General features: G+C 37.9%; 1 protein-coding gene across 4 annotated transcripts; it reads left to right on the top strand.

Annotated features, from left to right (window-relative positions):
* Positions 1 to 1,794: 1,794 nt before the first annotated feature.
* Positions 1,795 to 25,205, top strand: LOC149011004 (uncharacterized). Of its 4 annotated transcripts, none has more exons than XM_089160768.1 (6): positions 1,795 to 2,102; positions 3,667 to 3,774; positions 3,911 to 4,957; positions 12,775 to 12,849; positions 22,872 to 22,971; positions 25,027 to 25,205. In XM_089160768.1, exons 3-6 carry the CDS (start codon positions 4,022 to 4,024, stop codon positions 25,188 to 25,190), a joined length of 1,275 nt encoding a protein of 424 aa, XP_089016894.1. In that variant the 5' UTR covers positions 1,795 to 2,102; positions 3,667 to 3,774; positions 3,911 to 4,021; the 3' UTR covers positions 25,191 to 25,205. The 4 variants fall into 4 exon arrangements, with proteins under 4 accessions (XP_089016894.1, XP_089016893.1, XP_089016891.1 ...); XM_089160767.1 differs by having other exon boundaries at positions 3,667 to 3,799; XM_089160765.1 differs by having other exon boundaries at positions 3,667 to 3,803.
* Positions 25,206 to 25,613: the final 408 nt, after the last annotated feature.

Genomic DNA, 25,613 nt, shown 5'->3' with positions numbered 1-25,613 from the left:
TTGGGCTAGTAGAGGACTCCTGAGATAACCGTTAGGTTATGCGATAGTTATCCCTTTGATGATGATTATCCGCAGCCGTCAGTTTGAGTCTGCTGTCATTAGGGTGATTACCCTAATCCATAAGTAAGATTAGGGCACGCTTGCAGCCGAATAATCTTTCTTGTTCAGCAAGCCATCTTCTGGATCCGGTTCGCTCGGGAGCGATTCGGTTTTCTCCGTCTCGACCGGGGTCGAGGGTCGGACCATGTATGAACCCGGTCAGATCATAAACTCTCCATATCATTAGTGCACTGCTATACATAATAAGGAGAGATGTACAATAGATATTGTTTTCTCGTGAGACCAGTATTATTTTATGGGTAATTTTCATCTGGACCCCGAGGTTTGGTCCATGTCATTTTTAGTCCAAAAAAAATACACTTTGCATCTGCCACCCTTGAGGTATTCAATAAGATCAATTAAGGACAACTTGTGATTTTTATGACCAAAATACCCTCACATCTATTCTACCGTAAGATTTGCATATTTTCTTCACAGTTAAATTCAACGGTGAAAATCAAAAGAGTGGGCCTTTAGATTTTAAACAAGTGGAACATTCCAATCGGAAGAATATAAATCTATCCAAAAAAAAAAAAAATCCCCAATTCTCTCTCATCTCCTTCTTCGTCTCCTTCGGTACGGCGTCCCCTCCATCTCTGCATTTTTTTCCTCTTCAACTACCTGTATGTCATTGCTGTCGAAGCACAAAGTCAAGTGATGGAACTTCTCTGCACGTCCGATTTCAGCTCTTTTCACTTCTTTGACACTAGCAAAGCCCATTTGTGGCAGTATGATGGTAAATCTCGCGTGGTCCATATTCCAGAACCCTAATCCAGATTCCATTTTAAGATTTGTTCGGTCGCATATTCCCTGGAAAGTATTTCAGTAGAATCTGAATTTCTTATTTCTCAAATCTCAACTAATTAAAATATTTGACCAATCATGGAATTGAATCATCATACAATCAAATGCTAAAACTTGAAGAAATGTGGGACTACAATAAATAAATGTCATCATACAGGTAGTTGAAGAGGAAAAAAAGGCAGAGACGGAGGGGACGTCGTACCGAAGATGGAGATGATGAAGGAGATGAGAGAGAATTGGAGATTTTTTTTTGGATAGATTTATGTTCGTCTGATTGGAATGATCCACGTGTTTAAAATCTAACGGCCCACTCTTTTGATTTTCACCGTTGGATTTAATTGTGAAGAAAATATGCAAATCTTACGGTAAAATAGATGTGAGGGTATTTTGGTCATAAAAATCACAAATTGTCCTTAATTGATCTTATTGAATACCTCAGGGGAGGCAAATGCAAAGTGTCCATTTTTTTGGACTAAAAATGACATAGACCAAACCTTAGGGGGTTCAGATGAAAATTACCCTTATTTTATTTATTTTTGGGTAAAAATGTGAAATTAGTGTTAGGAAGGATCCCAAGTCCCAACTAAATTAACATGGACTACTGACCAACAAGTGTTAGTTATGCTTTACAGTACTCTTGAACAACCTACTTCAACATATTCTTACCAAAAAAAGAAAAAGCTAGTGTCTTGATATTAATTGCCATTTGGCTCTTCTCCGGGAAGAAATCTCTCAATAATGCCTAATTAATTGAAAAAATTCAACTACATATAATGTAATAATATTTTAACCCAACAATATTCATTGAATTTCTTTAAAATTCTTAAATTAAAATATAATACGTGGCTGAATCGTATAAGTCGTCGGTTGCTCCTTTTGGGAGAACCCCAAGGGAGCGGATCGAAACTCGTGTTGATAACGTTCGGTGCTTGTCTGAACAGAGTTGGTTGCGCCACTCGCGTAGTCCAAGGCGGCAACTCAGACAAGTAGAGAGAGAGAAAAGAGACATTCTCTCGTGAGTCGTGACATTCACACACATACACACACGAGAACAAAGCAGACCAACATGGACAGATCTTTCGGTAATCTTCCAAAGAAAAGAACAATCCTGAAAACTTCGGACTGACAACATCGTTCGATAATTCACCAGAAGAAAAGAGAAAAGAAGCGGAAACTTAAAGGGAGAAAGACAAAGAAGGGTAAATTTCATCTACTTAACTCATGCATCCACCCATTTGCACCTTCTCAGTGGAATTTGAAATTTTATTTCTTGTCTGATGAGATCAATTTTGTTTTTAAATTATGAGAAAAGGGAGGTTTTTTCTTTTCCCCTTCTTAGTTTTTCGTTGTAGTCGATCGAAAAATGTTCCTGCTGTTATTGTGGGCAAAATTGTGATGTTGAATTGTACTGTTATGAAGTAAAATTAGGCAATTGGTGAGTTGGGTTTTCTAGGGTTAGCGGCTTGTCATATGGTTCTATTATCTGCGAGTTCCAGTGCTTGTTCAGTGCACTGTACTACTCCAGTTGCAATGATTCTGTGAATAGAAAAGAATTTAAGAATCTAGGACGATGTGAATTGGGTTCTGCTGTCTACTCCCGTCTCTCTCTCTCACATTTTATCACGGTTTACCGGATGTACTCATCTAACTTTATTACATTGAACTATTTCATGCAATGATAAAAACAGAAACTTAAAAGGAATATTTCCAATGATTGAGTAGATATCTTCTAGTTTCTTTTTATTTTTTAAATTTTTTTATTTTTTGAACTCAATGGAGGATGTGGATTTCACTGCTTTTTAAGCCATACCTGATAATGCTGCATGCTTATTTTTCTGTATTTGATTCTGAATAACCCAAATGAGTACGGAAATGAAAGAGAGAGTTTTTTTTTTTGGGTAGCATGAAACTACATACACAGTTGTGTACCTAGGGCTAGGTTATGAATAGATGTTCCAATAAATGTAGAATACTAAAAGCTACTGGGACCTATGTTGGTGACTTTCTAGTCTTGTTCCTATCTGACTGCCGCTGGCTTCCTACCCTTCCAGAGCTCCCACGCTATTTGCTGCATGATCTATATGTCTGCTGGAGCTACCAACTTGAATCAATTAACCAAGATTTTGCCAGGACACAAAATCCCTAGTGCTAATTGCTAAATCTGAAAATTCTCACTTCCGTTGTATATAAAGGCTATAGCCCACCTTCTCAGATTCTAATATTCAGTTCAATTCCGCTGATGAAACAAATAATGGATTACGTGTTGAACTCAGCCTATAACTTTTAGGTTTTTTGTCTATCTAATAATTTTTTCTCCTAATCTGTTGATCCATATATGCGGAGTTTTTAGCCCAAGCATGTGTTTGTAAAATAAATGCTGAATAATTAAGGGAAAAACATCACAGCCGGTCATACTGGAAATGGGATGGAAAATCAATTCAGCATACGATTATTATCACTACTGGTTCCTACATTATTATTTGATTGTTCAACCACAGAATCTTTCTCAAGTATGTGAAATTTTTAAAACTTTCTTGAATGTTTATTGATTCCCAAAAGTGGAATTCTGGGTGTGTATAGCTCTTTTTTTCTCATCTTTTATGTTTATGATTTTTGAGAATGGTTGGTTTGCTTTTTCACATTTTATAGGAATTGCATGCTGGCTAAACTAATGCTCTGTAAATGTGATTGGATTAATGGCCATTTTGAAGTAGTTGACTCCTCTATATATTAATTTAATCTGCTATTCATTATTACTTTCAGTGTGGTACCTGATTTTATATATTCTTCAAGAAAAGAACTAGGATTGCCAAGAATTTTGCAATCAAGCACATGAAAGGATTAAGGTGCAAAAGGTTTCAAGAACTTGCGGTAGGCTGAATATCTAATCAATCTTGTATGTAAGTTATGGCTATATTTGGATTTATGAGTGATCTTTAATTTCATTCGACTTTGGATATGAGTTTTTGATTATTACTGGTGCTATTTATTTCATGGAAATGCGCAGTAATGAAACTGTCTTCGTGTTGGTTTGATCTTCTACAAGACAAGAACTAAATGATTTCGTGAGTGGAAAAAGTGTAGCCTTTTTGTACCAAAGCAATCATTATCTAATGTGATGGGCCTCAAGGATGATTGTACCCAGGGAAGTGCTGTTGTAACCAACAATGAAGAATTGTGCTCAGCTGGTGAGGATATCAATTTAAGTAGATGTAACTCTTCACGTCAAAGTACAGATAAGGACGCAAGCTTAGAAACTTGTCGTGTCTGCCAATGTAGCGAATCAGACAGAAGAGGGGAAGCTGCACTGAGGTTCTTAGGCATAACCCCTCCAATCTTGCTTCCAGTACAGGAATTGAAGAGATCTAGTGGAGAATTAAACTCTAATGACAACGAAGCTCAGAAAGACTGTGATAGTGATGTTGTGCATGACAAAAGTTATGGGAGGGAAACTGGGGTTGTTGAATTCATAAGCCCTGATGGGGAGGTTTTCATATGTAACACTGATCTGGAAGCAGGCTCCTACCGTCATCAGGATGCACTTATAAAGCTTGGGTGTTCTTGTAAAAATGATCTTGCACTGGCACATTATGCTTGTGCATTGAAGTGGTTTATTAATCATGGATCAACTGTTTGTGAAATTTGTGGAAGTGTAGCAAAAAATGTTAGATCTGCTGACTTCAAGAAGGTTTTGGCTTCCCTAAAGGATTATGAAGCATTAAGGGAAAGGACCGCTACTGGGGAACCTATTGTAGCACATGTCCCAACAATTTCAACAGTAGATCCTGATGCCGTTGCTGCTATTCGAAGACAAAGGCTTAGTGAAATTTCTATGTGGTTCAATCCACATAATAACAATGGTGGCAATAATTATAATATCTCTACTCCAGTTTCACAAGGAGGAACGGAACAACTTTCTAATTTTCCTTCGGAAAATATTGTCCCCACTGAGAATCCTGCGACAAAATGGGCCGTGGAAGGTACTGGAATTCTAGTTGCAACGGGCCTGCTTACTGTTACTTTAGCTTGGCTTATTGCTCCTCGTGTGGGGAAGGTGAGTTTTTACTTCAAAATTGTTTCAGTTTTTCACAAGGTGGGATATATCTAGTTTGTGATCTCAATTTGGTTTTTCAATATTTGTAACTACAGGGTTAGCTGGTTTGTTAACCATTATATAATGATTTTTACATCTAAAGAAAAGAATCAAACTGAAAGGGAACAGATGAAAGGATATTGTGGACATCGGTTATGTCCTATAAGTTTGTGGTTGAAAACTTTTGAAAATTCTTATGCATTTCCAACTTCTTGTCATTTTTTTTGGTGGGTTGGCTCTGTTGACTTTTATTTAACTAGTTCCTGGGAGCTGATTGCCTACATTTGAATTTTTTTCTTAGATCTTGATCCTAGCTTGAATCAGCAACCTAGGATTCTTCTCTTGCCTGAGATATGATTTTCAAGATTATGTTAATGGTTAACATATCTGTAAAACCTCCAATTTGACCAGGTTTTCAGACTGTTATATTCATTGAGTCAAAGATTTTAGTTTCTCCTTCTCTGTCCCTCCTGTTGGTGGATCATGGGACTGAGGAAGGGTGACTTTTTTTCCGCTGGGGGGGGGGGGCAGGGAAGGAGAGGGTATCACTTCCAAAAATTGTAACAATACTGATGTAACGAGGAATGGCACCCCAATTCAGGCCCTAAGCAGCGGCCCAATAAAGTGACCGAATCCTATAGGGGGCAAAAGGCATTTCCCACCCCCTTTTGGAGCTACAAATGGCTCAAGAACATTCAAAATATTTTTAGCAGTCAACATCTTCTTTTTGTTTTTTATTTGAGTAAGTAGTCAAGACTTAAGAGTCCTGGTCTGATTAGGAGTCCAAGTTGGAATCTTATTTTCAAGTTAGATTCCTTCTTAAAGTAGGTAGCTTTAATTCGGTAATTTTATTTGTGTAGAAACTCTTTAAAACAAGATTCCTTTTCTAGTCAAGGCCAACTGTAGTAGGGAATCCTATCCTGAATAGAATTCCCTTGTTAAGTCCAAGTAGGTTTCTTATTTGAGTCCTAGTATGATTTCCTTCAGTTGTTAGGCTATAAATAGAGCCACCCCCTTGAGTGGAGTCATGGGTTCCATGTCTGATACTGTTTACTGTTTTCTGCAAGTTCAAGTTCTTCAGCCCTAGTCTCTTCCACAAGCAATCACTAAGAAGCATTCAAAAACCTGCGGCACCTCCAATTAGTGATCTTCTTAAAAAATTCTTCAAGCCTCTTCAACAGGCATTAAGTAAGCAAATCCTTATTCCCTCCCGCATCTTCTATCCCTTCTTCGTCTCTCCCAACCTCCCTTCTACCTTGCGGCACCATGGGAGACCTCCCCTCGCCAGAAATTCTAGAACACCCTATTTCCCCCTCCAAATCCCATTCCCTTTGGGATCCAGCTCCATCCATCATAACTGACCTTTGAACTATGCATCAGCCCCGGCTCTAGCTTCCAACCTGTGGAATCTCAGTCCTCCTTTTCCAGCAGTATCTAAACCCTTGGACTGAAAACTGAAATTAAGAAAATATCAAAAAGCAAGAATCTCTTTTCAGTCCAAACCCTTGGCAGAACCTGATTCTGATTCCCCTCAACCCTAAAGACTACCCTAAACCTAGAATCACACCCCTCCCTTAGTATCCATCAAAATCCCGGAATCTGACTTAAGAAATACAATTATATTTTCAGTTCCAGTCCAAATTCCTCATCGTAAACTCCATGATTGAAATCATTTACCCTAATAACCCCTAGGAACCCTAAAGCTTGAAGATAACCCTAAAATCCAAAACCTAGACTCTGGGGATCAAATCAGAAACTGTAGTCCACTAGAATCAGATTTAATTCTCCAACCTCTTAACCCTAGAAACAGCCTCGCAGAACGTTTTAACCTACCCTCTGAACCCTAACTGCTCCCCGAACACTGAAAAACCCTAGCTGCAGGGTTTAGAGATCAAAACCCTTTAGCCATAAGGTACAATTGAGCAATACAAGCTGTTGTCTGCCAGTCGCCTACCCTAAACAGCGGGTTAAGGATCCTAATGTACTGCTGGTTCACTTGAAGAGATCCTGAAGACTGGCCCTCTGTTCTTGGGTTACATCGGATACTCTTGATGATAGAAGTACTTACTTTTTTTTTCTTTCACCAACCAAATCCAAGAATTAGCCAACTTTTGTTCATTTATATATTTTTGATAGGTACACTCTTCAATTAGTAGACCAGCACAACATATAAGTGATGAACTTCATAAATATAAAAACCACTGATAGAAGTAAGAGACTAATTAAACTTAAAACTATAGCTGTATCTCATGGTCTAATCGGTTATATTGACCTAGGATCTGACAAAAACTCTAAGCAGTGTTTGCTTAGGTGGATGTACCACTGGCCTCTAGTGTGGATGTTTTGTATCTGGAATTTGCCAGTTATTGTAGCCTCTAGTTCACCAGTGATAGTAGAATTCTTTCATACATTATTCTTTCTCACTATTTCTTGAGCTTTTGAAAAGTATATTTATATTTATATCTGATATGTATGAGTAGAATTTTTTGTTGTACAATCAGATTCTTTTCTTACGCCTATATTTAAAGGAATACTGAATGGTAATGGTTCATTGTATATGTGATATGGCTAAGCTCACTTAACAGCACTACTCTACCCTTGGGCAGAATCCTTGGGTAAAATTCCAAAAGCAGACGAGGTCAAGCACGAGTTTGGTTAGATGGGGAGTTAGGGTAGAGGAATAGTACTCCCAAGTTGATGGGAAGTGCTTAGTTGTCAAGGTAGCAAGGATACCCAAGGTGGTGGAGGGTGGAGGGGTGTCTAAGTGCTTAGGCGTCAAGGTGCATACGCCTAGGCAACCAAGTCGGCCTAACTTTATTTTTAACTTCCATTTCTTACATTGTTTATGTGCTATAATATGTACTTTATATCATCAATATTCAATATGAAGCCACACAAAGTCAAGTCATTAAAAATCAACATCTAGCGACATCATTGCATAAAAAATCAAACATTAAGTCACATCAGGCTGTTAAAAATAAGAGTTTTTTATGTTCACCCCCGCCAAAACCAAATTAAACTCTGGGCACCCCCTCCAAAAAGCAAACGTTTTGGATCCGCCCTCCAACGTTGACACCGTCAAAGGCCGTTAACAAGTAATCATAATAGTTAAAATAATTTTTTGAAATGACCATTTTACCCCTTAATTGATGTTCTATTTTCAAAACAAGTACTAGGGTCTCCTTCACAGCTATCACCGCCTTTTCTAATTGGTGGGGCCCATAGCCATCACCACCATTTCTGCACTAACCACCTCATCAATGGTAGTTTTACCTTCGATCTCCAATTCAAAACCCAACACAGATCTGCAAATTCTCTATTTTTTTTAATATATAAATAGAAATAAAATCAAGTTTTGAAGCTGAAGTGCAAGGACAATGAGGATCCTACAACCCACTTTGTTGCGTTCAAAGGGTTTGTGTGAGAACAGTTGTATCGAATCTCAGATCCTATGGCGCAGAGACCCCTCAATTTTTGACAAGAAAGAAAAAGGAAAAAATGGGGTAGTCATCCTATTTAGTTTCTCATTCCATTTCCATCGCAGAGATGCTGAATCAGGTTTTTCAAACAATCAAGAAGAAGCTGCAGCGATAAGAATATGGAGATTCATGGATTCTTTCCATCCATTTATACTTTCTTTTTCAGTTATTTTTTCTTGCATCTTATTTTAATGTACTATTGCAAAGGACATCATAGAAGAGTTTCTCAACAGGTTGAAGGGCAGAGGACTCCTGGAACATGCGGGTCTTCTCATCCATGTCTTCTTCCATAAGAATCTGGTTTTATGTACTAACCACAACAGAGAAATGGCGCAGCACAACCAAAAGTTACTATTCATGCTACAGTAACGTGAACAGTAACCTAGGAGATAGTTCTTTGTATTTGGTGGGACCCAAGTCCAGTTTGCAAGGACATCAAATAGGATCTGTGTTCGTGGGAGTTTTAGAGATGACTTGGGATTTTGTTTATTTATTTATTGGGATAATTATGTAATTAGATATTTAATTCAGGTAGGATATCTAGGATCAGTTTTTTAGTTAGTTTTAAATTCCTAAGAGTCCTAGTATGATCAGTGATTGCTAGTTTAAATTACCAAGAGTCCTACTATAGTTGTTTTAGTATTGAAGAATGTCTCTTTTATTATTTAAGCACTTGTAATCAGGTTATTGAGAATGGGATAGAAAAAAATGAAGTAAAGCTTGAGCTTTGTGTGTTTGCAGCCCCCTCCTTCACTCCTGTTTTCTTCTTCTTTCTTCTTAGAAGTGTTCTCTCTCTTCCTCTTCTTCAAAATTAATTCTTCTAAGATTTTCCCTTTTTCCTCCTATCTTCTTTATCATTCTTTCTTCTCTATTCTGTCACCCATTATTTGGCATAAGAGCCCAAGCTTGGATAAATCTTTTCTATCTCGCGAACTCTTCAACCTTCTGGACTCTTTTCCCTGCTTTTCTTCTCTTCCTGGAGATCTTTTCTTCCTTTTTCTCTCTTTTTTTTTGGTATTATAAAAAGAGAGCGAGAAATTGATGTAGCACAATAGAAGTTATAGCATGAACAGTAATCTAGGAGATAATTCTTCGTATTTGGTGGGCCCCAAGTCTGGCTTGCAAGGAGATAAAGTAGGAAATGTTTCCGTGGGAGTTGTAGAGATAACTTAGGATTTTGTTTATTTATTTGTTTGGATAATTATGTAATTAGATTTTTAATTTGGATAGGATATGTAGGATCATTTTTTTAGTTAGTTTTAATTTCCTAAGAATCCTACAATCAATGATTTTGCTAGTTTTAAATTACCAAGAGTCCTGCTATAGTTGTTCTCGTATTGAAGAATGTCTCTTTTATTATTTAAGCACTTGTAATTAGCTTATTAAGCATGGAATAGAAAACATGAAGTAAAGCTTGAGCTGTGTGTTTGCACCCCCCCTCTTTTCTTCATCTTCTTTTAAGTGTTCTTCTCTCTCTTCCTCTTCTTCTAAGATTGTTCCTTCTTCCCCTTGTCTTCTTTATCCTTCTTTCTTCTCTATTCTGTTCCCCGATTAGGAAATCATAATCTTGAGGGCATTCTTCCTTAGGCGTTACCGAGACCAGAGGTGGAATAACAGGATTACCACAGGCTGAGCAAGCAGTGGAAGATGAATGGTATTTTCCCCCCTCTAGTCTCCAAATCCACGCCCACACAGATCGGCGGAAAAATTAGGGTTTTACTTTTTTTAAGATTAATAGAGACATAATCTATGACCAACCCAGCCCAGTACCATCTGCTTCATTCATCCCTATCTTGCGCACCCCATTATCCACACAAATTCCACCCTAGAATGAATGCTGCTTAACACTCAATTTCATGTAGAATTTGAAGCAGCTAGTAAAGCTTTGCAAGATTGACCTTGAGTATTTCACAAAGGAAAACTGCAATGGGTTATCCAAGCTAATCAGTCTGTTGAAGCGTCAATCCTTATCGCATTTCCAGAAGCTTCTTTTTAAGCTCGCTTCCAAGAATCCCAGAATTAGAGGAGAAGAATCAGGGATAGCAGTGGTTAACCTCGCTGGGAAAATGATTAGAAAAGGGTCATGTGTGTTGGGGGCAATTTGGTCATTGTGCAATGGGTTTGTTATTTCACTTAACCTGCAAGGATAAGTTGGTCATTTCTCTTTTTTCGTTAGCAGCCCTTTGACAGTGTCAGTGTTGGAGTAGGGATCCATAAGGTTTGCTTTTGGAGGGGGTGCATTGAGTTTAAGTTGGTATTGGAGGGGGTGCATGTAAAGAACTCTAAACAACAACAACAATAAGCCTTGTCCAAACTAAATGGGGTCCGCTACATGCTGAAATAAATATTAAATCACATCAAGAATCATAACATAGAACTAGAAGAGAGTATGTTTGAAAAAGGAAGCTATTTGAACTTGAAGTTTATAATTATAACAGCTCATTTGATTTATATGTTGTTAAGGAATATGATCTTATCAATATGAGTGAAAATTTTCTTTTAGGTATCAAAGCAAATGTATATTTTACTGCACTTCGGTTTTTAGGAATGTTTTACCATTTTAAGATCAATGGGATATCTAGATTTGAGAAAAAAGCTTAGCATTAGAAAGTTGAAAATTCTACTTGTCTCCAAATATTTGTTCTTGAATTTTAACCTTTTGGAATTTGATTCTTTTTTAAGGTTAAATGACAAAAGACTTCCCTCTTAGTTGCACTCATGACAGGTACCCCTGTCTTATTCTGCATATGACAAATTCCTCCCTTCCTAGTTTGAGAACCTGAGATACACCCCTCCAGTTAGTTTTGGATGTTAATTTGTGGAAAATGACAAATTTACCCCTTATAAACTTTAAAAGACTATGTTACCCCTTAATTTTACTTAAGAGATTAAAATACCCCTTAACTTATGTCTTCATTTACACCCCAAAATGCCCCTTTTCATAGAGGTGGGAGAAGGAATACTGCCCTCACCCATCCTTCTTTTTCCAAAAGAAAATCTCCTGCCACCACTCCCTCCAAGCTCCACCTTGCCCTGCCCATGCTGCTATCCCCAAACTGCACCACTTGCAACCAATTATTGACCATTTTCTGACTAAATTTACACCTTAACTGGTTCAAAATGCCACTGTAAATTGGTCTGAACTAGGTCTTTGGTTAGGGTTTAGTTCTGCAAATTGAAATGGATGAAATTAGAGAATTACAAAAGGATTGTCTTTATCAATGACAGAGAGACTATTGCAATTAAAGTCCATTCTATAGAACACAGGGAGTGGTAAATGGAGATGAAGCAACTTATGGACATGGGCTTCCTGCAAGAGATGGTTGCTTTAGCAGCTGTTGAAGGCAAATCCATTGTCAGAGCTCCTGAATGGGATCCTCAGCTACAGGCCCAGTTCCAACCCCAACGCACTTCTAAATTCACTGCATACTGCCAGTATCAGCCTGAGCCAATTTGCCAATCAGATTGCTGCACATGGAGGCTTTCAGGCCCATAAGACAGACGGCCACACCAGATTATTTCTGGGTTCTGCTCCCAAGTAGAACTCAGTGGTTCCTTCAAATTTTGGACTGATATTTTTGGGGTTAGATCACTATCTTGAGACGATTCAAGCTCAGGATTGCTCTCTAGCAGTATAAAAAAATCGGGTTTGCCAACTTAGAAGCCAGACTAATATTCTCTATTATGATTTTCTTTCTGGGAAATGCACCTTTTTCTTCAGAGACCAATCCAATGGAAGATGTCTGATAATCTTATAATCTAAACCTTAGATATAGTTTTTATAGGAAGAAGTTATTCATGTGTATGATCTGAACTTATCTAGTGACTGGGCACCCTTCGCCTTTGGTATATTATTGACTCCTTTAAGGTGGGCTGAAGCCAGAGACAAATAAGCAACTTTATAAGCTCCCTACTCCATTATTTACAACTTTGCAACATTACAAGAAAATAGTAACTTTTTGTGTTCAAGCAAGAGAGTTCTAGAGAGCAAAATGGGATGCTTCTCAACTACTACAGATTTGATTGACTACTTAATCTGCTACAGGACCTTAGTCCCTGATATTGGGGTTCATGGCATTACTCAATTGCAATGGAGGAGACAAACAAACTAAGCTCGTTGTAAAATTAAGCCTAACTTGACACAAGAAAGTATACCAGACCCAAAACGAGGCACATTTTCTGTTGTTATTATTTGGAACAGTTTTCTAACAGGAGATACAAATGCGTTGCACTTATATGAGTTTTACAGACTTGTTCTATGCTGGTGTATTTATTTAACAAGACCACCTTCATTTGCAGAAGACAGCAAGAAGTGGTCTGCATATCCTTCTTGGAGGTATATGCGCTTTGACAGTTGTGATCTTCCTTCGCTTTGTAAGTAATCATTATTCTGTCTTGCCTATATGCTTCAATATGTATTTGGCACCCATTTAAGAAACCAAGATGCTATTTTTGTGTGTTTTTGAATTGTATTGTCATTGTTCCTGATGCTCCTGATTATGAGATCCTCCATATTTGTTATTATACAAAGAATGCTATGTGTGTGCCTGTAATGCTTCCAAAGTTGCCTAATTTATGCCTTTACCAATTCACATTTTATTCATGGTTGAGAGATTTATTGTTTTGTTTGGCTTGTCATTATATTTAAACTGTAGGTTAAGATTACAAAATTGTAAATTGGTATTTTTGTTTGATATTCTCCAGATAGTGGTGATTGGGGGGCTAGATCCTTGTGGCTGACCTGTTTAGTTTGGATAAGGCTGAGTAGTTGTTGATATCCTTCGAGATGAAATGATATACATAGATACAAGTCTGCTACATCTGAAAATTGCTAATTCTTTGTGCAATGATAGGTTAACGTTAGGCTACTTGACTGTCTGTTTTATTCTGAGTGAATAAATTATACATTTAAACAACCTTTGGGGGGAAATGGGTGAAGGGGAAATACAAAGGGGAAAGAGTGGGAGGGGGAGCTGAGCTAAAGGAAACTTAGGCAGTCAAAGGAGAGGAGTCTAAGACCCAGTTAACAACAGTGAGCTCTGTCCCTTGGTGATGCCAACTATAGGTTTCAGAGGAAGCAAAGTAATTTTGGAACTAACTTCCCTATTGATGGTTTGTCAAATCTGATTGATCCAGATTTAGTGCTCCAACTACAAAGTTGTGCTTCAACCAAACTTGAAGGATCAGAGTCTGAAAAACCAACTTCCCAACAGTATCACAAATAATGGATCCTCTGAAGGTAGACAAAGCTAGCTGCACTCTTGATTGAAAGATGGAGGACGGCAGCATCATGGTGCAATGGAATTAAGGGCAAGAAACTAAAAGAGCCAGCTGAAGAGGCAACGGAAAAAGAGGTGGAGGAAGTCGTTAACTCATACAGGCAGAAGATACAAGCAGGGAAGGTTTGGATGTGTCTATGAATATGGAAGGCTTGGGTGGTGAGGAAGTTGGAGAGGGCTTTCCAAACGGTGAAGGGCTGGTGAGGGATTTTTCCTTTGAACCAAATGAGGTTGGCCCAAGGAGCGGGGTTGATACGGTTGAAAATGTTCAACTGGGTTAATTTGGCCTTGAAACACTGTATTTTGGCCAATGAGTGGGTTCTATGGACAGTACGCATTTTAACTTTGGGTTTATTAATGTAATAGGTCTAATTTATAAGCCCATAAAGGGGAGGGGGTAATGTTAATGCATGACAGTAGTAGCCAAAATTCAATATTTGAGTCAGTGTTTGAGTTAGATACTTAATGGCTAGAAAGAATTCTGTTATGGTTTATGTATTTTATTGAGTCTTTTAGAGTGGTTAGGAGGCTTTTTATGAGTCACATTAGGAATTTTAGAAGGTCTACATATATGTAAACCTTGAAGATGAAGATCAAGCTCTTATTACTTTGTCACAACAATGCTTTGTGGAAAAAACACTCTCTCTACGAAAAATGTCAAATCTTCATCGCATTATTAGGAGTTGAGAAAGAAGGTGTCTGTAGGAAAAGAACAGGCCAATGGTCTATTTGTGAGAGGAAGAACTGAAAATAAGAGTTCTAGTGGCAAAGGAAGATCTAGATCCAAATCTAGATATATAAAAATGTTGAATCCTACTACTGCCATCAGAAAAGGCACATTAGCTTTAATTTTCCTAATTGAAAAGACAAAGTACAAAGAAAAGATGAAGGATAAAGCTCATACAGCAGCAAAGTGTCATTGACGAGAGCTCATCTGGTGCTGAATATGTTCTTCCAGTCACCACCAAAGAAGTCGCTACCGACAAGGAGTGGATCTTGGATTTGGCATGTTCACACCATATGTGTGTAAATCAAGATAGTGTTTTCCATACATCAAAAAATTAATGGTGGATGGTGGAACTGTCTTGATGGGAATTAATGTGCCTTGTGAAATTGTTGGTATTGGAATAGTCCAAGTCAAGATGTATAATGGTGTATCAGAACACTCCCAGATGTTCTACAGGTTCCAACAGACTATCGACTCCAATGGGTACAAATATGTTACCGAAGGTGGAGTCAGAGTCTCAAGGGGTGCTTTTGTGGTGATGAAAGGGAAACGGAGGAACCACCTCTATTTTCCACACATAAGCATAGTGGTGGGTTCTGCATTAGTATCCTCATCACATGACACAGATTCAGACAACACCAGGTTCTGGCATATGCGCGTTGGGCATATGAGTGAGAGGGGGATGATGGAATTGAGCCGATAAGATTTGCTATGTGGGCAAAAGACAAGTACACTTGACTTTTGTTGAAATTGTGTTTTTGGTAGAAGAAAAGAGCCAAGTTCAGTACTTGTATAGAGATAAAGAGATGGTGGTTTGTATCCACTTAGATCTTTGGGGTGCCTCATAATTCCCCTCATTCCCCTCTCTCGGAGGTTCTCGGTATATCCTGACGTTCATCAATGATTACTTGAGGGAAGTTTGGGCATATATTTTGAAGAACAAAAGTGACGTGTTCTTAAAGTTCCAACAATGGAAGATGATGATTGATAAGCAGACTAGGAATTAAATCAAGCGTCTCAGAACTAATAATGCTCTGAAGTCGTGTTCAGGAAAATCTAATGAGTTTTGTAATGATAGTGGCATATTTAGGCACCTTATGGTTAGAAGATTTCCACAACATAATGGAGTTGTAAAATGCATGAACAGGACTCTACTGGAGAGAGCACATTCTGTACTCTTCAGTGCAGGCTTGCTAAAGAAGTTTTGGTAGAAGCTGTCAACACAACCTATTGGCTACTACTTGGTTAATCTACCTCCATCGATTGCTATTGTGTGCAAGACTTCTGAAGGTTATGTTCTGTCAAACTTGCTAATTATTTTCATTTAAGAAGTTTTGGATGTCTTGCTTATGCTTGTATTAATGAAGGAAAGATAAAGCCTAGAGCCAAGAAATGTATTTTCCTTGGTTACGGACAAGCGGTGATGATTTCATTGGTAGCTCTCCAAGTTTTTTAAATAGGATTTTGATGAGACTCCCATGTTTCATCCTACAAAGGGTCTCCTGATGCAAGTGATGTACAAGGTGTAAGCAACAAGTGGAGCTACCATTAAAAGCTTCCCCAAAGACTTCATAAGATGTACCTCCTCTGCTTGGAGAGGAGGAAGTCAAGCAACAAGAACGTGTTCGTGGTGAGCAATAGTATAGCATTACTACTGGAACAGCGACAACAAATTAAACGTGTCAGATGAGACCGGCATTCAAGAACCCTCCACATATTTAGAGGCTATCAGGGGAGAAGAATCTACTAAGTGGACTGTTGCTATGGTGGAAGAGATGAATCTCTTTAAAAGAACCATCGTGGGAGTTGGTGAAGTTGCCAAAAGGCATGAAATCTATTCATTGTAAATGGGTCTCCAAGAAGAGAGAAGGAATCCTCGGAGCTGAGGATGCTAGATACAAGGCATGCTTAGTGGCAAAGGGCTGCAGTCAATTAGAGAGAATTGAATCCAACGAAGTCTTTTCTTCAGTAGTGAAGCATAGCTCTAAGCGAGTGCTACATGCCATGGTGGCATGATCAAGAGCTGGAGGAAACTTGATGTTAAAACTGCTTTTCTACATGCTGAGCTTGAAAAGACTATTTTCATGACTCAGCCGGAGGGGTTTGTCATTGAAGGTAAGGAAGATCATGTTTGCAAATTAGAGAAGCAATTATATGACTTGAAGCAATCCCAAGGCAATAGTACAAAAAGTTTGACACTTCTATGTTTGCTCATGGTTATTCTTGAACTATGGCCATTTTGTCTATCACAGTTTGCTATTGAATGGTTCATATATTTACTACTCAATGTATGTCAGAGATCATAGGTCAAAGACTCGACTGAGTAATGAGTTATATTAGTTTGGGATGAAAAAATTTAGGTGCAGCTAAGAAGATATTAGGAATTGAGATAGGAAAGCAACAAAACCTGTATTATCACAATAGAGATATCTTGAAAGGTGCTTGAACGTCTTGGGATGGAAAACTCAAAGCCTGTCAATACTATATTTGCAATATACACTTAAAAGTTCAGTAGCTATGGCACCACAATGTAGTGAAGCGACGGAACATATGCTTTATGTTCCATATTCTAGTGCAGTTGGGAGCATCATGTATGTTGTGGTACATACATGCCTGATATTTCCCAGTGTCTGTGTTGTAAGTCGCGTAGACCATCCTGGGAGGTCATAGCAAGCTGGAAACTGGATACTTAGGTATCTTAAAGGCACAACTAATGTTGGTCTGACATATACAGATGACATCAACCAATCATGTGTGGTTGGTTATGTAGATTCAGGTTTTGCTGGTGATTTAGATAAGAGAAGAGCCTTAACAGGCTACCTTTCACTCTTTATGGTGGAGCTATCATGTGGTATCTTTGCTAGCGGCAGGTGCTTTGTCTACCATAGAGGCAAAGTATTAGGAAACAACAGAGGCAGTCAAAGAAGCCTCTAGCTTAGAGGTTTGGTCTGTGAGTTGGGACTGCAACATGATATTATCATCGTGTATTGTCAGAGTCAATAGTATGATCCATTTTATTAATAATCAAATGTATCATGACAGGATTAAACAAATTGGTGTGAGGTCTCATTTCCTTAGAGAAGTTATGTTGGAAGGATCTATGGTGGTGAAAAAGATAGTTACAGCAGAAAATCCAATAGATATGTTGACAAAACCTATCCCCGTGATCAAATTTAAGCATCCTTGGATTTGATTGGTGGTCATAGTATTTTATGTCTGCCCCTATGGAGCTCAATGGGGTTTGTATCTTGTGTTGAATCCATAACAAGCTTATATTGTCTTAACCTGTGGATGTAGGCTACAAGCTGAATCACGTAGTTTATGTCTCTTTCTTGTCTGGGGCTTTCTTGAGTGTTATCTTCTATTTAACCTTAATCTTTCCTGCATCTATGCATATCTCTATTTGTTGTTTTGTCATAATAAATCTGATAATAATTTTGTTAATAATCTTGGGGATAGCTTTACGTTTAAATGAGATGCTATTTATAGCAATGGAGTTTCAGTCAAGGTGGAGATTTGTTAGAAATGTTTTTGCCCAAGTCATCAAAGGTGACTCATCAAGCATTCAACATATGAGAAAGATGTTAATTGTGAGTCATCAAATATGACTTTCCATACATGTGTTTACTTGTGAGAAATGTGTTTGTGAAGACATTAAAGTGACTTGTCATGCCTGCATTTACATTAATAAATGGTATGTTCACATGTGGATAAAACAACTTAGCATGTGAGAAAGTGGCTAACTATGTGTTCACATATGTCCATCTGTGTGTTTTTTTTTTGAAAAGCATGTTTATCATGCTTTTAATTGTGGTAAATGTATAAAACTTGGTCAAAGTCTTAAGGGTGGCTTGATAGCTGACCAGCCATAGCCATTGGGTGGCTTGATCGGTGACCTGCCCTTGCCACCCATATGGCAAATGTTGTTGTTTACTTTCTAGCACATGTGCTAATCCATGGTTGCTAATGTATTATATAAATAGGGTACACATGTTGTTCATTCAGTGCAAGTAAGAACAAGTGAAGTGCATAAAGTAGTGTGACTGATACTCTCTCTTGAAGTTAGTTTTTCTTCTTCAATGCCATTCCGAGGTTTTGAGTGTAATTGGAACTTGGGTTGAGAGAATTCTTTCTTTGTATCTTGTGTTGAATCTGTAACAAGCTTATATTGTCTTAACATGTGGATGTAGGCTACAAGCAGAACCACATAATGTATGTCTCTTTCTTGTGTGGGTGCTTTCTTGAGTGTTATCTTCTATTTTACCTAAATCTTTCGTCCATCTTTGCATATCTCTATTGGGCTGCGTTTGTTTGCAAAGGTGGGGTGGGAAAAAAAAACATGTGGGCCCCATGTGTAGTGGGGTGAGGGAGAAGGAAAGAAAAGGATTTTGTGGAAAAGTGTTAATTATGAGTCCCACTTTTTATTTTTCTACACTTTTCCACAAAGTCTCACACATTTTGTGGGGTTTTGAAAGGGCTTGGGGTGGGAAAGTTGGCTTGCCACCTCATTAGACAAGTTTCCTTAAATTCAGGGAACTTGTCTCTAACTTTCCCACCCAAGAAACTAAACAAACTACATTTTAGGATTTGAAGGAAAAGTTTAATTTTTCAAGAATTTTCCCACCCCACCTTCCAGCAAACAAGCCTTGGTGTTTTGTCATAATAAATCTGATTATAATTTTGTTAATAATCTGAGGGAAAAGGCTATTTATAGCAAAAGTCATTCTAATGTGAATAGAACTCCTAACAGAAAATTAAAGGAGATATATTTGAACTGGAACTCCTAATTTTCCTGAAACTAACTTGGATGCATAGGACTAAATAACATTAAAAAATAAAAAATAAAAAATAAAATAAAAAGAAGAAAAGCAGCCGTTATAACTTTAATTGGATAGAATATACATAATTAGACCAGTTTAAACCTATTTTCGTTCTTGGTCTAGATACTTTACTTTTAGGCTCTGAGGATAGGCCTATGATGACATAAACTTATGTAACAAAGGCCCAACACCCATATCTATCAACCCTAGGTTGATTTCGGTGGAAAATAGACCCATTCGCTGTTGGATCTTCATCACTAAGCAAAGTAGATAAAATAAGTATCATATCTTCTCTAAAACTGCAGCTTCCTTGGACCAAAACTTGGTCCCAAAAGTGGATCATTCTGTTCCAGGCAGCTGCATCAACCACCCTCTTGAATGAGGAATTTTCTCCAGGGTTGCTGAATAAGACATTATTCTCTTGGAGGAAGTGCAGCACGAACTGTAGAACTTGGAAAGTAGAGGGATGAAGTGTGCATTTGGGATATTTGCTGTTTCCAGCAAAGAAGCTAGATCTCTAATCTGGCTTTCTTTTTAAAGCATGTTCTCTATATTTAGTGACGACTACCTTAAGAATCCTAGAAGAGTATAGTTATTGATTGAACCCTGACATTAAGATTTTCTGAGCTTACCAGCACTCATTGTACCTTGCCCCAGCAAGATGTCACTTAAGTGCAAGAGTTCCTGCATGCTCAAGGCATGTTAATACCTTTTTTTGTTCATGATTCATTGGTGACTGATTTTCTTTTAAGAGAAAAAAATGTGAGAAAAGAAAACATGAGGCAAAGAAGATAAAACATTAAGAGGAAACATCATTGGTTAAAACCGCTAGTTTCTGATGCTAGCTGCTCCCCTAGTCAAGTCTAATCTAGCAAAAGCTCCAATTGGGATTTATATCGTTATATTTATGCCATAAGATTTGTTTTATTATGTTGTAACTGTACTTAAATCACTTGGCCTGAGTTAACTTAGCACCAAGGGCTGGAAATTTTAGTCAGAGACTCAGGTACTCGCCAATTTTTTTTTTTAAATAATTTTGACTCTTCATCTCAGTGGGTTTTTTTGAGTCATTCTGGCCTAGTTTTTGGTGTCCAACCTAATTTGAGACCAATAAACATATTGGGAGGGCTTTTTTATTTTTTTTTTATTTTTATTATTTTTTTATAAATTCTAAAACCTAACCTAACCCAAAGTGGTCTTCTTGTTTGGGACATGCTTTGCTATATGCAAGCAAAACTGGAAGTCTGAACATGAATTTTAGCCAATGTAAATATGGATTTGATGCAAGAGAACACTAAAATCTTCATTAGAATGCAAAAAAAAAAAAAAAAAAAAAAAATCAATATACAAATAGTCTAGTATAAATGTAAAAGTTAGTGGTCAGTATTACACGGTTAAAACAGTATAAGTGTGTAACATAACAGTATATAAATGAATTACGAAGTACAAATTTACAGTACACAACTTACCTATGAATAACCTAATAATAGCTGCTGCGCTGTGGTGGTTCCATCGTCTCAACCCTGTAGGCTTGCCTCTGCGAACGATAGACATACTCAACCTATGTCATCAAACCCATATAGTGCTTTGTATTGTTACACTGCCCTTCTGTAGGTAACATCATCTTTATAAAACAGCCAACCCATCTTAAAGAAAGTGTCATAAGGATAAGGACTGCTGTGATGAAATTTGGGTGAGATTTTGGTGAAATTTCTCAAAACTTTCTAGTTTTGACCATCATTTTGTTTTGGTCTACGCCAAAGCACAGGAATCTTGGTGAACTTCTTTGGGATATTGCGAAATTTAAAACCTTGCTTATCATCCTGGTGGGAAGCTAGTATCTTGGCACATTTAACAATGACGGTTTGAAGTATTCTTGATGATATCCCAAAACTGATTTTTGTTACCTAGATTCACCTTTCCATCAATGCCTTGAAGGTAATCTCAGTCCTTTCATGATACTTACCTAAGGCTACTCCCACAACTACAAGCTTCATAGTTCCTATTTAGGCTTATACCTAGCAGCCACATTGGATCTAGTGATGAACCAATTGTGAACCAGTGGGATCCAGTGTGAGGTCTCCTTTGACAGGATCCCAGGATAAACAACAAAACAGATTTAAAGAGAAATTTTAATGAGTTAAAACAATTCAGAACCAGATTAAAAGAGAAATTTTAATGAGTTAAAACAATTCAGATGGTTCTGAAGTTCTGGTTGAAGTGTCTTTCTTCTCAAGGGGAATAATGAAGTGAATTGGATTGAAGACTGATGATGGTTTTTAGAAATATGGAAATACCTACTTGGTTTAGGAAAGCCAACTGATACCTCTGGTTAGATAGAGGTTATGTTGGTAGATTTCCATTTTCAGATTTTTTTTTGGTTAGCTCCATACTAGTGAGTCCAAAACTTAGAACTCAACAAAGATTCCTCTTTTAGTTGGGACTAAGGCTAATTCTTTGAATGAAAGAAAGTTTTCATTATGATTAAGTGGCTGCTTTGAGAACGTGAGGCTAGGTTGACTAGTGTTTCTTCCTCTCAGGTTAGTTTTCATTATTCTTTATATCATATTTCAGATTACCATGGTTAGTCTGTTCTTTATATGGTTTGGGAACAATCAGGATCAATATTACTTGGAATCATAGGGTAGAAGGAAGACTTGTACAATTATGAGGTATAAGTCTTGTGTTGATATTTGTCTTCGTCTTTATGATCTTCATGCTTCTTTCCAAGTCTTCATCTTTAACATTTGTTGCTCATGAGTTACAATGTGGTAGAAAAAGCTTCAATTTTTGCTCCTTGTCGAGGCTTATCGAGACTAATGCTTAGTTAGGTTCAATATAATCCATCTTGAGCTTGTGGGGATGTTAGACAGTGTAAGCACATTTTGGCAAACAAGTTGATGCTCGCTGATACCATCATCAAGACATGGAAAAATTCGGTAGGCCAAAGAAGTGTCTTTTGTGGTGATGAAATATCATCTTTTGATGTTAAAAACTCTAGATTCCTTCTTCCGTTTAGTCTCCTTTATTTGTGTAAATCCTCCGACCACCTTTCCTTGTAGTTTATCCTCGGCAATCCGTAGCCTTAGGCTGTACTTCATCAAACTTGAAAGCATTTTTCAATCCCAGAAGAAGCTTCCTCAAGTTTGTGCGATGGTTCTTGCAATTGAGCTGGGAATAGTGATGAATGAGCTAGTAATCTTGACGTATTTTTTGATTATATATTCTACCTTTGTTGTTAAAGATTAAACAGCCCAAGGGTTTGAGTCTGCAGCTATGTTGTTAAAGATTAAATAGCCCAAGGGTTTGAGTCTGCAGCTGTCTTCTCTGCCTGTATGCTTCGTGCAGTTGTTGGCTTGGGACCTGCTATACATATGAATATTTGGAAGCAAATAACTGTTTTTGGCTGTTTAAGCTCTCTAGTCATTTCCATCAGCTACATTCAGGAATTGGGATCAATGCTTTTGCCTTTTTTGCTTGCTATTCGACTTGTGTTAAAAAAATTAAATTTGTAGCTTCGAGTAGTTGTATGATCATTTGGAATGATACATTTGCTCTTTGACATTGCAGATTGTGCTATCTAGAATTAAGTATGGACCAGCAAGATACTGGGCGATCTTATTTGTCTTCTGGTTTCTTGTCTTTGGAATCTGGGCTTCCCGAACACATGGTGCACATAATACATGATTCTGTTTGTACATTGTAGATGTGCAGCAGGATAATGTCCTTTATTATGCTTTTTAGTTGTTATTCTTTAAATTCAGAACTTCTATATTTAGATTGGTACCACCTCAAAAGGTCCCCCAAATGTCTTCTCATCCATTATATTCTGTTGAATATTTTCTACGAGTTCGGGTACTGATGAGCTTCTATAGTATGGACCAGGTTGATTTGGCACTTGTTATTCTCTCTCTCTCTCTCTCTCTCTCTCTCTCTCTCTCTCAGAGCTACTGGTATGCTGGTCTCCTTTTAGGCCTGTAAAACATTAGTTGTAATCCCATACCTGGAGTGAATCTTTATTTGCATGAACGTATATGAATCATCTAGATGGACTACACCATGTAGTAACTTCTTCTGTTGATGATATGCCCGCTCTGTTTCTGAAAGTTCCCTGCATTCACACTAGTGAAGATAGTATATGTTCTTGGATGGTAGTTAACTTCACATCCATCCTTATGATGCAGCCCAATAAATTGAGACTTTAATGCTTGAATTTTATACCTGAATGAAGTAAATCTAAAAAAATTTCAAAATTTAGATGCCAATAATTTTTCTACAGCACTTAAAAAAGGGTGTTGTGTATTTGGGAACCAACCTTTTGCAAGGGAGGGGGAAAGCAAAAAACCTGGCTTTCTTGATAAGAAAATTCAAGGCAAGATTTGCATCATGGAAAGCAAGCACTCTTTTTTATGCAAGGAGAGAAGTCCTTATTAAATCTGTGTTACAGCCTTTATCCCTGTATCACATGCAGACCTTCAGATTCCCAAGTACGGTCTGTAAGGGTTTAGACTCCATGTGTCAGAAATTCTGGCTCGGCAATCCTAATAAGAGTAGACAGTTGACTCTTTTATCCAGGGATAAATGCTGCCAGCCCAAGAGTATGGGGGGGGGGGGGTTGGGAATGAGGAAGATTGAGGACATCAATACATCACTCCTTAAGTAGGGATGGAGGTTAATAAATGAACATTCAACATTGTGGGCGACAACTTTGAAGGCAAAGTACTTTCCCAAGTGTAGTGTGTTTGACCCTAGGGTAAGAAAGAAGGCTGGATCCTGGAAAAGTATTTGCAGTATTCTACCACAACTGGAGCATATGGTCATGAGAAAGGTAGGAAATGGAAATGAAACGTCTTTCTGGTACAATCCATGGAGGAACAATTCCCGGAGCATAGCCACAACCCACCCTAAAGAAAACATTTGGTTCCATGATCTCACGGTGGCTGAGATGGTCAAAAGTTTCCAAATGAACAGGGAGTATCTCTCTTACCTTACAAACTCCGAACACATCTCTTCCGATTTAGCTGAATTATCTCTTTCCTGTGTTCCTGACAGATGGGTATCGTTAATTGGATCCAATGGCGAGTTCTCTGCCAAGCTGGCGGGGCAAGCATTGTTGAAACAAAAATACCCAACTGGTCACAATGAGTTTACCCTGTGGTGGAATTTTTTTGGAAATTACCACTACATCCTAAATTTAAAAGTTTTTTTTGGCGTCTTGTGAATGCAGGGTTACCAGTTAAGGGTATATTATCCCAATGGTCAGAGACGAACCCTTTGTGTGAATTTTGCGGCAACAAGACTGAGACGGACCGGCATGTCTTCCTCTCATGTGAGTGGACCAAAAGAGTTTGGGCGGCAGGAGCGATTGGATTAAGACCTGAACACCTGACCCAACGCTCAATCTTATATCTCTGCAGGAGTATTTTGGATAGCACAGACCTAGACAAAAGAATGAAATAGTGGTTCTTCCAGAATTTTATAATACAATGTTATTTTATTTGGAAAGAGAGAAATAAGGTTATTTTAAAAAAACAAAAGCCCAACCCCTATAACATTCTAACAAGCGTTGAAAGATGGATAAATAATAGTAACTTGTGGCATTCTAACCCCGTTGATGCAGGACAGGATCTTCAACCTGAGATTTTGCTTATGCCATGCCCAATACTTGAACATGAATCTAGGGCTCATATAAAAAATATACACTTACCCACTTTGTTATGTGCAGGGGTATCTAACAAACTACTGAACAAAGCTGGATGGTGTCTGGGGATTGTAGAAAATGGAAGCATCTACCATCTGACCACAAGAAAAATTGAAGGCAACGGCAGCATGAAGGTATTGTTAGGGGCAATTCAAGAGGGCATGTCTATAACATCAGCTATGGTATGAGACCATACGAAATCTGGTGCAACTTGGAAATGGTCTTTGACTTGCTACCTAAACCGTGTCAACAAGATTGGCCGATGCGTCTCACAACTATCTTGATTAGCATTTTGACAAACTATCATGAAGCAACTTTTTGTATGTTTAAATCCCCAACACTTCTTTCCAATTGGACTAAGTTAGCATTATGGGCTGCAAGCAGTGAGCATAGGTGTAACTCACATAACTATTTTAACTAATATATTATCTTTTTCTGTGAAAAAAAAAAAAAAAAAAAAAAGCCTTGTCCCAATTAAATGAGGTCGGCTATATGGGTTCTTCTACAACATTTATGTTTCCATGTAATTGAACCCTGAAGGAGAGATCATAAAAAGATTTTATAATAGAATTATTCTAGTTAGAGAAATATGTAAACTGGCTTGGAACCTT

The sequence above is a fragment of the Hakea prostrata genome, chromosome 7, assembly GCF_041222555.1.
Source record: "Hakea prostrata isolate BN-2017 chromosome 7, UWA_Hpros_2, whole genome shotgun sequence".
NCBI classification, from domain to species: domain Eukaryota; kingdom Viridiplantae; phylum Streptophyta; class Magnoliopsida; order Proteales; family Proteaceae; genus Hakea; species Hakea prostrata.
The sequence above is the reverse complement of the archived record's forward strand: the minus strand, read 5'-3'. Positions and strand labels throughout refer to the sequence as shown.